The following is a 13,629-nucleotide window of genomic DNA, read 5'->3' as shown; positions in this document are numbered from 1 at the left end:
TAGCTTATGAGCCCATTGATACGTATATTTCATGTTATATGCCCATTATCTGTAGGCCTATTTGATTCATATAAATGAAATAAAGAATTTAAATGAATATAAGAAAAAAATAGGCCTATAGAAGCCAACTCGGTTAGTAGTTTCCTGATTGATTTGAATAGATGAAACTTTGTCATATTTCTGGAGATTTCCTTTTTTTTTAATTTAAATTGACCAATATATTTTGAACAAATCGAATTTTCTAGAGTGTCTTTTTCTCTCTCCGATTATCTACATTGACGGGAGTTCGAAAGTGAACTTAAACCAGCGAGTTGATTAAATATTTATTGTTGTTTTTCCAGATGAGCTTTTTTTAATGAAAGTCAGTATTAGGGAATCCCCCCCAAAAAAATATCACATATATTATATATATATATATATATATATTTATTATCGGACTTCAGTGTTCAAGATTTATTCACATAAACATTTCACATTTTCAAAAAAATCAACAATTCAATACAAACAATAATATTATACAATAAAAGTTTTCATAGATAAGCAAAATATCGTAAAAAATATATAATACAACAATATAAAAAAGTACTAAATGTATTCTTGTAATTGGTTCTAAAATAATGAAAAAGAAAGAAAATGAGAGTTGTGGATATGAGGGGGATAAACGTAAAAGCAAAGCTTGTTGGTTGAAAGCTCCAAATTGAGAATATGCAGTGAGAGTCCCATAAAATATCAATACCACAAGAAAAAGTAGGGAAATAATTATAAAAAAGAGTAAACGAAAAGTAAACAAAAAAGGGGGATACACGAATACATACTTGTAAATAATCATGATGAGTCAATAGACAGTGTAAAAGCAACAAATTGGAATTAGAAACCGAAGGAGAATGCAAATAATAATTATTTCTAATAGTAAAATATAATAATGGAAATCAATGCTAAATAGCATCAGGGGCAATGAACGGAAGGGACGAAATGGGGAGGGGGGGGGGACTCAAGTTGATTTCTTTGAATGGTGAATGTGCTAAAAGAACTTTATAGCGTTTTATTTATAAGATGTAAATTATCAATAATGATATTTTAAGTTAACTTGACTATATTCTATTATATATATTGTTCTTTAAAGTTTTTTGTTTATGCTGACTCTTTTTATCAGCTTCCGATTTTATGTAAGAACTGGACAGGGTCAAATGGTCTTTAATGACTACAGTAATTTATTTGATCCTATCAGTCCAGTGGGTGCTCAATCTATACTCTGATATGCTGTAGCCTACAATTATGTTCCACTGAATTTCATATACTTTTCATTTCCGAAATAAATAGATAGATAATAATTATACACTCATAAAATTCATGACGGTAAGAATCATATTCATATAATTAGACAATAAAAATAGGTGAAAAAATTGTCGGGAAACGTTTTTTTAAATATATTTTATAAAAAAATACGGAATATAGTTTGAAGGATAAAAAAAATGATATAGGCCTAGATCAGTAACAAAAGCAACAAAAACCCTAAAAATAATTTCACTTGGTGAAAGGAACATTTTATATAGTGTATTGTACTATAAAACTTATCAACAATATATTCAATCACAACAAAATTACACACTTTTTCACTCAGAAGTGCAAGTAAAAAAGGTAGAAAAAAAGAATAAGTCAGGCCTAATATACATGTATGAATGCGCGCGCTAAGTGAGCGGGGTTAGGGCAGTGGTGAGCGGCAATGGGGCAGGCGCAAGGGTGCCGAAAACGGCGAATTACACAGCGGTGCTTTGAAGACATATAATTATTATCATATGAAACGATTTTCCAGCATTTTTTCTTTCAGATGACATATAGAAGTAGGGATATCGTAGCTCTTTGAATGAAATATAAAGGAAAATACGTAAACTGAGCGACGATTGGGCAGCGTACGGTACTCACCTGCAATGTTGAAGCTTGAAACTAAAGTAAAAATCTAATAATGTTAGACCGAGATCTAATTTTCACACATTACAAAGAATCAGGGACAACTCGGACCACGGGACATCTCGGACCGCGGGCCGAGTTGTCCCACCCATTACGAGATTTTTTTCTCAGAAATTTGCGTCTATTTTTCCGTAATTTCGAAATTTCTTGTAAAGATTTTCTAGAGATGGTCTGATGGTAATGTTCTTCACTTTCTATTACTTTTTTTTCGCTGAAATAAAAAAAAAGTGTAATTTTAGGCGTTTTTCGACAGCTCGCGATTCCCATAGGCGCGCGTGTATTAACTGTGTCGGTGCTCGGCTCGGCCCCGCTCAATAACTGACTTGATTTTGTGATCATTTCTCCTCAAAGTACCACTTTTATCGCAGAAGATGGACTTTGTTGTATTCCATTACCTCCATTTTCTCATCACAAGGATAAAATTTGGTGTATTTGCACGATTTTGATCAAGTTTTTCACCTTTTTCTCTCTGGTCGCAAGAAGCGAACAACCGATGAACGGTCCGCTGCTCTTCATCGTAATTCTCCGTAGCTCGGCCGCCTAAACTGGCGGGGTGGGATTCAGACCGAATCCACAATGGAAGTGGGCGTGCACAGCAAAGAGCTGAGCTTGACTGAGAGAGAGAGTGAACTCGAGTTTGAAACTTGGCAGTGTCGTTTCGGCTCTGCCTTTTTTTGTAAATATATATTTTTCAATTTTTTTTATATTGATTTTCCCTGGTTTCGAGCTCTAAGATTGTAATGATATAATTATGCTTCAATTTCTTTGACTGAGTGTGACTATGGTGTGGATGTTTGAGTTGCTCAAAAATATTTTTACGTGGGTGGGGGCTCGGGGCGATTTCACTCCTGCCCCCTAAATGCGAAAAATATTCGGGATGTAGCTGTGTGGGCATGCCGGGCTGAGGGTAGCCCTCAATAAAAAAATGTGGGGTTTCTTTTGGGGGGGGGCTTAATTTTTCACTTTAAATTTATTATTTTTAGGCCTATTTTTTGTACATTCTATTTTTCATATTGAGTTTCCCTGGTGTAGAGAGTTGAGTTTTAAGTTGCAATAATTAATATGCTTCAATTTCTTTGACTTTGAGTGTGACCGTGGTGTGGATGTTTTGAGTCGAACAAAATACTTTTACGAGCTAGGGTGGTGGCTCAGGGCGATTTCACTCTGCCTCCGAAATGTGAAAATGATCTAAGTGTATCTGTGTGGGCATGTCAGACTGAGGGTAGCCATCAATTAAAATAAGTGTTTTATTTGGGGGCTTGATTTTTAATTAAATTATTTGTATTTTTTACAGGATTTAAAATAAAACTGATTTACTTTAATTTCATTTCTTGGTCTCAAGGGTGGATGTCAGGCTGCCGGGATGGAATTCAGCCACAATTGCCAATGGAAGTGGACATACTTGTACAGTCGTGAGCTTGGAGACTGAAGCCTTGCCCTACAGCTTAGTGTTTTTTAATCAAGTTTTAGGCCACTCAGTCTTATTCCCATTTGAAATATAATCAGGGCCGGATCCAAAATTTCCCTACAGGGCCGGGGGGCATTTTGTCTAGGAATTTTTGACAAAAGGTCTTTACTGCCAAATCACAGTAATTTTTTCTCAGGAAAAATTTGACAAGCAAAAAAAAAAAGAAAAAAATGTTGTAAGTTGCCTTTTCAGTACTTTTTAAGGGGGCGAATGTGCCCCCTCCCTCGATTCGCCACTAGAACTTATGTCCATATTATTTAGTTTTAATTTTTACAGGAGGAAAGAATACCAAATTAAATAAGTTTTATGTTTTGCATTTTTACCAATTATTGTTTATTCAAGTAAAATGTATTTAATTTAGTATTGTTCCAAAATGCATCACCTAATTAACTTGTTTGAATTTAAAATGCAAACCTGAATAAAAATGAATTATGAACTTTGAATAAATAGAAAATAATATGTTATATTCTGTAAATTGTAATATTTTCAAATCATATTTTATCTCCATTCTTATCTTATCATTGTCTCCCTTTCTCATTATGTTCATCACTCTCATTTCAATTAAATTTATATTCTATTACTGGAATCGTCGTTCCTTTTACCCTATATCCAAAACTCTGCTCTCTACACAAAGGAAACTCAATATAAAAATTAAAAATGAAATTGGCATGCCCACACAGATACACCTAGAACATTTTCACATTTCTGGGGCAGGAGTGAAAATGCTCGGAGCCTCCATCCACATATTTTTTGTTCGGCTCAAACATCCACACCACAGTCACACTCAAAATCAAAGAAACTGAAGCATATTAATTATTGCAACTTAAAACTCAACTCTCTACACCAGGGAAACTCAATATGAAAAATAAAATGTACAAAAAATAGGCCTAAAAATAATAAATTTAAAGTGAAAAATTAAGCCCCCCCAAAAAAACAACATTTTTTTATTGAGGGCTACCCTCAGCCCGGCATGCCCACACAGCTACATCCCGAATATTTTTCGCATTTAGGGGGCAGGAGTGAAATCGCCCCGAGCCCCCACCCACGTAAAAGTATTTTTTGTTCGACTCAAACATCCACACCACAGTCACATTCAAAGTCAAAGAAATTAAAGCATATTGATTATTGCAACTTAAAACTCAACTCTACACCACAGAAATTCAATATTAAAAATAAAATGGAAAAAAAGGCCTAAAAATGATCAATTTAAAGTGAAAAATTAAGCCCCCCCCCCTCTCCAAAAAAATAAAAAAATTATTGATGGCTAGCCTCAGCCCGGCATGCCCACACAGCTACACCCCGAATATATTTTTTTCGCATTTCGGGGGCAAGAGTGAAATCGCCCCGAGCCCCCACCCACGTAACTTATTTTTGAGCAACTCAAACATCCACACCACAGTCACACTCAGTCAAAGAAATTGAAGCATAATTATATCATTACAATCTTAGAGCTCGAAACCAGGGAAAATCAATATAGAAAAAATTGAAAAATATATATTTACAAAAAAAAGGCAGAGCCTATACGACACTGCCAAGCTTCAAACTCTAGTTCACTCTCATGCACTCAGTCAAGCTCAGCTCTTTGACTGCACGCCCACTTCCATTGTGGATTCGGGCTAAATCCCACCCCGCCAGTTTAGGCGGCCGAGCTACGGAGAATTACGATGAAGAGCAGCGGACCGTTCATCGGTTGTTCGCTTCTTGCGACCAGAGAGAAAAAGGTGAAAAACTTGAACAAAATCGTGCAAATACACCAAATTTTATCCTTGTGATGAGAAAATGGAGGTAATGGAATACAACAAAGTCCATCTTCTGCGATAAAAGTGGTACTTTGAGGAGAAATGATCACAAAATCAAGTCAGTTATTGAGCGGGGCCGAGCCGAGCACCGACACAGTTAATACACGCGCGCCTATGGGAATCGCGAGCTGTCGAAAAACGCCTAAAATTACACTTTTTTTTTATTTCAGCGAAAAAAAAGTAATAGAAAGTGAAGAACATTACCATCAGACCATATCTCTAAAAAATCTTTACAAGAAATTTCGAAATGACGGAAAAATAGACGCAAACTTGTGGAAAAAAAATCTCGTACTGGGTGGGACAACTCGGCCCGCGGTCCGAGATGTCCCGTGGTCCGAGTTGTCCCGTCCCCATCCAGCGGAGGTTACAAACATTGGAAAAACTCAAAAGGTTTAAAATAATACCTACAATACATGTAGCTAAACGTAAACTGCCTAAAGTTAGACATTGATTCATGATATTATCGACAGTCAGCATGGTCAGTCAGTGTTTCCACTCTTCACGAACATGCCGAAATTCAGGAAATTTTGACTTTTTCCAGGACCAGGCCAGGAAAGGTTTGGGATTTATGGGAAATGAAAAAATTCTGGGAAATCCAAAAATTAAAATAAGATCTATTGTTAGGCCTAAACAACAATTCAAGTTTAAACGTCATGGAAACGTAGGCAGAGTTACCAAGTCTCACGCATTATGCATGAGACTCAAGCATTTTGGACTCTTGTTCATCCCCTCAAATCTCTGTCTCACGCAACTATCACAGCCTATTCCCATATACATTGTACACAATGTCTGATCTCACTCAGATTCACAGAAAATCTCACGCATAGCTGGTCTTTGAACTTGGCATCTCTGCGTAGGCCCTAGCAACTTTTAACATTCGTGTAATATATTAGAGAATTATTTGCCACCAGTCTAGAGTCCAGACATAGATCTAGTCTAGCGCAAAATTTTCCGCTCGTGCTCCAAGCTTGCATTTCGTAATTTTGGTTCAATTTCTATTGAGGGTGTAACAAAAAATGTTAAATTCCTTGATTTGGGTCAATCGGACTAAAGTTAGGCTTACTGTATTGCCTGATTTTCATTAAAAATCAAAATTAAAAATTCCAGGGAATGTCTATCTGCTATGCTTTGCGACATCAACGTGGTAGTGGTCAAAGATCTTGGCTGCAGTTCAATTCCATTGAGGTGGGTTCCAAGCAATCTCGACTATGGAACAAAAACAAGGTTTCGAGAGTGAAACTAGAAAGTCTCTCAAACTTTTACCTTGATTTGCCTTGATGTTTAACTTGTCCTCAGTTGAATCAACAATTTTACGTATGTATGGGTTTGGACGAGTTATGACAATTCTGTGTCTGGGTTGAAACGATTAAACATTGTTTTTCAGACCTTCTCTAGATTTGATTTGAATGCATCTAATCCTTAGCATAGGTTGATTACTCGTTGCGAGAACTCCCATTGCCTGAGTGTTGAGTGTTCACCTATAGACTTGATTAGTTTTCGAGAATGACCACTTGTCCAAGGTTGAGTGTCAAGTTTGAAGAAGTTTGTACAGTCCAAATTATCGAGCCCTGAATAATCTTGAACATTTGGATCATATCCGCTCTATTTCTCCTGTAGGATAACGTTGGTAGATTAAGTTTCTTCAGTCGTTCCATGTAGCTCAAGTTCTTCAGATGTGGAATTAGCTTGGTTGCTCTATGTTGGATCTTTTCGAGTTTTATGATGTTTCTTAAGATAGGGGTGCCATACACTACTGCAGTATACCAAAGATGGTCCTATGATTGACTTGTCAAGTTGTTTTTTGGGGGGAAGGGGGGGGGGTAAAAATATGGAATTCTCACTAAGTTCCAAAATGGAACTTTTATTTATTCATGTAATTGGCATCACCTGTGCCTGCCTGCCTCTCTTCATTTTTACAAGGGGGATTGGGGTGGTAGTAATTAATTGATGTGGTTTGTTATAGTGTAAAAGTGTAAAAAAAGTTACACTTTTCCAAATGTTTTCATACTACATGTAGCTTTAAATGTGATAAGACTTAAGGCAAGGCATGCAATTTGTCGCAAGTGCTTGTTTCACTGTCATTACACTGTGCTAGCATTAATGACAGTTTATCACTGCTAATTCTAGTCTTGTTTGCAGACAAAATGAGCATGCATGCAAATTAGAGAGGTGACAATCATGCAAGCGATTTATGCTATTAAAGCCTGAATAAGATGACTAACGTTATTAAATGAATAGGAGAGAGTGAGACTCCCATAGGCCAATGATATAACTTATGAGTCAAAATGAGTGAGTTCAATAGAAATCCATGCAAATGAAACAGAATTAAAGAGTAGAAAGGACAAAATGAGTTAGTCTCGTCACAATCACTGATTGAGAGTTACAGATCTCAGAGTCTCAGGCTCTCAGCCTTGCGAGGTTCCTGTACCTATCGCTTAAAGTTAAGAATTAGATTTACAAAGATTAACTATTGATGCCCTGAATAATCTTAAAGGACAAGTCCACCCCAACAAAAACTTGATTTGAATAAAAAGAGAAAAATTCAACAAGCATAACACTGAAAATTTCATCAAAATCGGATGTAAAATAAGAAAGTTATGGCATTTTAAAGTTTCACTTATTTTCAACAAAATAGTTATATGAACGAACCAGTTACATCCAAATGAGAGAGTTGATGACATCACTCACTCACTCACTATTTCTTTTGTATTTTATTATATGAAATATTGTTATTTTCTCGTCATTGTCATGTGAAATGAAGTTTCATTCCTCCCTGAACATGTGGAATTCCATTATTTTATCATTTTGTGCTTCAGGCAAGGAGGTCCTAATCGTCAAATTCATAAAAATTGAAATATTGTATAATTCAAACAATGAAAAACAAAATAGTGAGTGAGTGACATCATCGACTCTCATTTGGATGTAACTGGCTCGTTCATATAACTATTTTGTTGAAAATTAAGCGAAACTTTGAAATGTCATTACTTTCTTATTTTACATCCGATTTTGATGAAATTTTCAGCATTGTGCTTGTCTGATTTTTCTCTATTGATTCAAATCAACATTTTTCTGAGGTGGACTTGACCTTTAAAGCTCGTGGATAGTGTTGGTAAAGTTGCCTTTGCCATTGAATAGCAATTTTATTTCAATCAGAAAATAATTCTTCATTTGAATGGATATATGTGGATTCTCTTGAATAACTGTACCTGACGATATTTCCCCTTTTTGTGGCAATCGATAATAAACATATTCAGTCACTTAAACATATACTGAAAAAGTCTGCCAAAATGCCACTCAAAATTAACATTTTTATGCTAGGAGCCATCTTGAAATCTGACAACTGACCATTCAATGTCAAACACTTTTTAAATATAATATGAAAATAAAGAACCAAAGCAGATTTTCTGTTTCGATTTTATACCCAGTACTTGCAAATAGAAATCACTACTAGTATCCATCTTGGTTTATCAGAACAAAGTCTGCCTTTGCAGACTAGTTAAGAGGGGGCGGGGCCTTAGGAACCACAGGCAAGCTCAAAGGTTTACATACATGCTGCCAGATATACAATTCACCTCTTTCAATCAACCCGTTGAGCAGATCAGACGTGCTCTGTTAGAGCTCCTCCAGTGTAGTAGAGCTGAGATTGAAAGGAATTTCTTTTCTTCAAGTGAGGCATAACTTGGCATCCGAAGGTTTGCTTAAGAATTGTTTCCCTGAAACCACAGCAATTGAGTTACTTGGACCGGAATTCTCCAATTTTGAAACATTGCTTGGATATTTTGGATTTTTGGTAACTATGGCAAGGTATGTGTGAATTTCTGTTTTAATATTTTTTTTCTTGACACTAATATGAACAAACCAAGCTCTACATGTTCTTCATTGTTCAAACTATGTCAGGTTAGTTATGTGCATTTTAATAAGCCTGTTTTTGGCTTTTTTGTGCATGCCCAATTTCCATTCATTTTTTGTTCATCTATATTTTTATAATAATAATAGCGGTATTTATAAAGTGCCTTTTGCCTGAGGATACAAAGCGCTGCTATTATTACCATGGCTTTAGCTCGAGCTGCCATCACCGGCGCTCAGTGCATGCAAGGAATTAATCCTGCCGGGTACCCATTCACCTCACCTGGGTCGAGTGCAGCACATTGCGGATAAATTTCTTTCTGAAGGAAAACACGCCACGGTTAGGATTCAAACCCACGACCCTCTGTTTGAAAGACGAGAGTCAGAACCACTCGACCATGTGCCGACCATAATGTTATCATTACCACTATTTGTTTCAGAATATGATCTGTTGATAACTTTGCTTTGTTTTATGTTATATATATTTTTTTGTGTACATATTTGACTTTGAAAGTTGAAGTAGTTTACTAGTGGTAGCTGTGTATTTGTCACATATTTGCCCTTTTTGTGTGAATTTCACAATCCTTTTTTAATTTTTGAAATAAATTACTTGTATCATGAAAAGTGAAAATTCTTTGTGGGATGTAGAGGCTGTGATCATGACATGGAATACATATTGCTGCACAGTGTGTTAAATGAGAAAATGTCATAAAATACCTGTAAGCCTACAGGGCAAGTCCAAGAATTCGCGCGCGTTACGTATGGGACATTTCAGAGGCTTCAATGACCTGAAAAATAGTGTTAATTGACTTTGATTAGATTGAATACCCTCATGATGGTAGACATCTAGGAGAAGAATAATCATGGAAAAAATGGTGGCATATGACCTCGACCTTGACCTTTTAGGGAGAAAAGATGGGCCGTTACGTATGGGACGCAGAAAAAAGACAATTTTTAAAACAATTTTTACAAGTTGAGAATTCTCTGAAAGTATTTCATTTGACAACTTGTAACTCAGTGTGATAGAAGTCACAATACTCTAGTATATCTTAGGCAAGTTTCATGTCATAAGCCAAATCCCTCTAATTACAGACTCTAATCAAACAAATTAATTACATGTTACGTATGGGACAGTTACGTATGGGACATTTTGTCCCCATAGAGAATGTACACAATTTCCCCCATAATTAAAAAAATTGAAATAATTTAAAATATGGAAATAACAAGAGTTTCTGTCTTTTAAAATGTTCTATTGAAACATATTTGATATGACTGAAAAGGAAATTAGCCATTTCCACATTTTTTTCCTTGTTTTTCATGAATTTCTTATGTATTTCTATTGTTTTTTATTTTATTCATTTTTTCCATTTTCACAATTTTTTCGCTTCAATTGTTTTCATTAATCAGTATTCATAACAAATCAGTCTTTAAAAACTAAAGAAAAGGTAAATAATCACTTTTTAGAGCACTCTTGAAATTTGTTTTTCTCCATTCACTTTGTACACAAATCTCCCCATTGACATTGTGTGTAAATGTCCCATACGTAACATGTTGTCCCATACGTAACAATTTTTTAATTAACTTTTAATTAAAAAGTAAACTCTATTTTTGAAACTTTTTGGGGTATAACATTTTCATACTTTATAAATTAGAACTTCCAAGAGATGCAACAATACAAGTATTGTATTATGAGAAATAACTTAAAAAAACATCCTCAAAATGTTACGTATGGGACATTCTGTCCTTGGACAAGACCTAATTTGCATAATTAATTAGATGACATCACTTTTTTTCCCCCAAAAGTAATAAGATGTTAGGGGGTCCATGTCCCACCTATGACTAAATCTCACAAGTTTTGTTTTTATTTTCTATGAGTTTTTATAATTGTCCCATACGTAACGCCCATTTTACCAATTATGCAAATTAGGTGCCCCAAATTAGCATAAATATGCATATTATCAAATTTTTCTTAATGAAATTTTAAAATTCAACATGTGGGCTTTCTTACCCCACCAAAAATAACTTCTTAAATTAAAGATGAAATTTTGCCTTCTAGGGTGACCTTTTCTTGGACTTGCCCTACAGTGTATATACAAGAAATATTTTATGGTGCCTTTTATAATCTAGATATTTTTTATGCAAGTTTGATATCTTAAATGACACTGGATATACTATTGCTTGGTATAACGCTGCTAGTAATCTTGATCTTTCCCTGGTATTTTGCCATTCAGCTATTGTCCTATGGTTAAGTGAGAATCAGTGCCTAAAAACCACCTGCTACTTTTCTCTAGATGCGCAAAGTAATACAATATACATGATGCTCATTAGTGGCTGGTTTGTACAGGTGTATATTCAAACATATAAATGGTACACATACTCTGTACTGAAACCTTGAAATAGCAAGAAAATCACCCATGAGAGCTAATTCCAATATTAAGTTCATTTTGATGAATTTTTTATATCATGTACCCAAAATCCAAATCATTGTACAGAAAGAAAATTCCCCCCGTAGGAACTCGGCAGGACAGCATTATGCTGGTAAGCACCGAGCTGGTATATTTATAACCAATTACCGATAGAGACATTTTTATGTCTAGGTTAATCAGTCATAATGGCTGGCCTTATAGACAACAGATACTAGTCTCGGGCCTTTTTATCAAAGTGGAGACAAAGGCAGAGTGGGGATTCAAACTCACAACCTTGCGATTATGAGTCCAATGCTCTAACCACTAGACCACACGACTCTTTGATTCTAATCAAACTGATTTATATTGCCACAACTGGCATTTCTGTAAAATCTCTCTAAAAAAATCCTGATTAGCATTGCCTCAAGGTCATAGGATTGTCCTATAGTACAGACAGTGATATGGTAAGGTCAGCTCGTAATGTGTGCCTGAATTAGGGCCTGATTGGTATTTAATAGAGCACTCACGAGCAAGCAAGCGGGTTGCCACTTTGGTATTGCCTGGTTGATTCTAATGCCCCTGTATGGAGGAGGAAGGGGAAAAAAGACTGGCTTACCTAAAGAAAAGAACTACATGTAGGTTAAGCCTGAGTCGAATCGATTTTAAAATCGGTGTTCGATCGATGTCATCGAACACCGGTGCAGATTTTGCAAAATCGGTGCATCGAAAAAAAAAAAAAAATACGTCGGCCGGCCGATTCGTTTGGTTTACACAATCAATCATCAAAATATCAGTAATGTCCAACTTTACTACTACTTACTTGATTTCTATTGCCCCCAAAATGAAACCGAATGAGTAATTATGATGCTATTCTCCATTAATTTGAAGTTTATTTCGATCATAGTTCGAGTCTTACTCGTCTGCTCGTGCCGAGATAATTTATGCACGATGAATTCATGAATGGAAGTCATGGCCATCGATCGTGCATGCGCAGTACTGTTCTTTAATCAAACCAGAAAATGGCCGGAAATTGACGCGATCAACGTAAAATAAATCTTGCTTTCATGAACAATATTAAAATCATGACCATAGAACATTATTTAATCGTAATATTTAACAATAATTTGCATATGATAATCATTAATATGAATTTAGAGCTTGATGTGAAACGTTTGTATTTCGTTTCAATTTTCAATGGCGGACATCTCATGACGATCGACTTGACTTCTTGAGTCGAGCTAGTGCACTTGTCTAAAAAAAATAATCATCACGTCAGGATTAATTCTCGAACATTGTCTACATGCAAAAACTCTGTTCAAGTTCGTAATATCACCATATAATAACATTTTACATGACAAAACAGAGAAAATTGCGTTTGATATTTTTTCCCATCAATTTGAAGCTAGTTTGTGCCCAACTTTGGGCTCTGATTTCATGAATGGGAAAATATGTCATACGTCATCAAACACGCATGCGCATTGTGCTTATTTTCTCGGAGCTTGGAGGAGACGTCCAGAGATGGAACAATATAAATAATCCCAGTATTATTTCTTCCATATGAACATAACATACTTTGCTGACATCGTCAATATTCTTAGTATGACCATAAAATCTTGTTAAATCGTAATAATTTAGATGAATTTAGGGCTCGATTCGAAACATTCGTATTTATTTTGATCGCATGCTCAATTGCGTCTAAAAAACTGGATTGTCATTATCAGGATTAATTCTCGAACATCGTCATAACTCATATTCCACAATCTTTCCTCACAATCGTTATATCAGTATTGAATAGCAATTCAAATGACCATCCAGAGAAAATTACGTATTTATTCCCATAAATTTATTTGGAGCTCATTTTGGATCCAACTACACAATCTCAGGCAAGTTACAGCGCTCTCCGTTGATTGCAATTGTTTGCTGGCGCTGACGTCAAGCACGCCTGTCGTTTCGGGAGAGTGAGTGTACGGAGCTGCGGACGGGGCTGGTGAATGGACTGCGAATGCTAGTCGACCGAAAATCATTCGGATCGACTCTGCGTGATTCATGTCTTTATTATTGTTTCATTTTAAACTTATATGTTGTCATCTGCAAATATCATTGTTGAAGATATTTTGGGAAGAATTCTGCTTTGGTCCCCGGC

At 35.7% G+C, this 13,629-nt stretch overlaps 1 protein-coding gene across 2 annotated transcripts in view; it reads left to right on the top strand.

Moving 5' to 3' along the window:
• The window catches only part of LOC121431688 (adenosine kinase-like), a 33,158-nt gene that overhangs the window by 2,877 nt on the left and 16,652 nt on the right, over window positions 1-13,629 (top strand). Inside the window, exon 1 of one of the 2 annotated variants that reach the window (XM_041629341.1) lies at window positions 8,811-9,039. The exons of the other annotated variant lie outside the window; for it this stretch is intronic. Coding sequence (XP_041485275.1) covers window positions 9,032-9,039 — 8 coding nt within the window. The 5' untranslated portion in view covers window positions 8,811-9,031. Of the gene's footprint in view, window positions 1-8,810; window positions 9,040-13,629 lie in introns of those variants that run through there. 2 annotated transcript variants of the gene reach the window in all.

Source organism: Lytechinus variegatus, chromosome 18, assembly GCF_018143015.1.
Source record: "Lytechinus variegatus isolate NC3 chromosome 18, Lvar_3.0, whole genome shotgun sequence".
Lineage (NCBI taxonomy): Eukaryota > Metazoa > Echinodermata > Echinoidea > Temnopleuroida > Toxopneustidae > Lytechinus > Lytechinus variegatus.
This window is presented reverse-complemented; position numbering and strand designations above follow the sequence as displayed.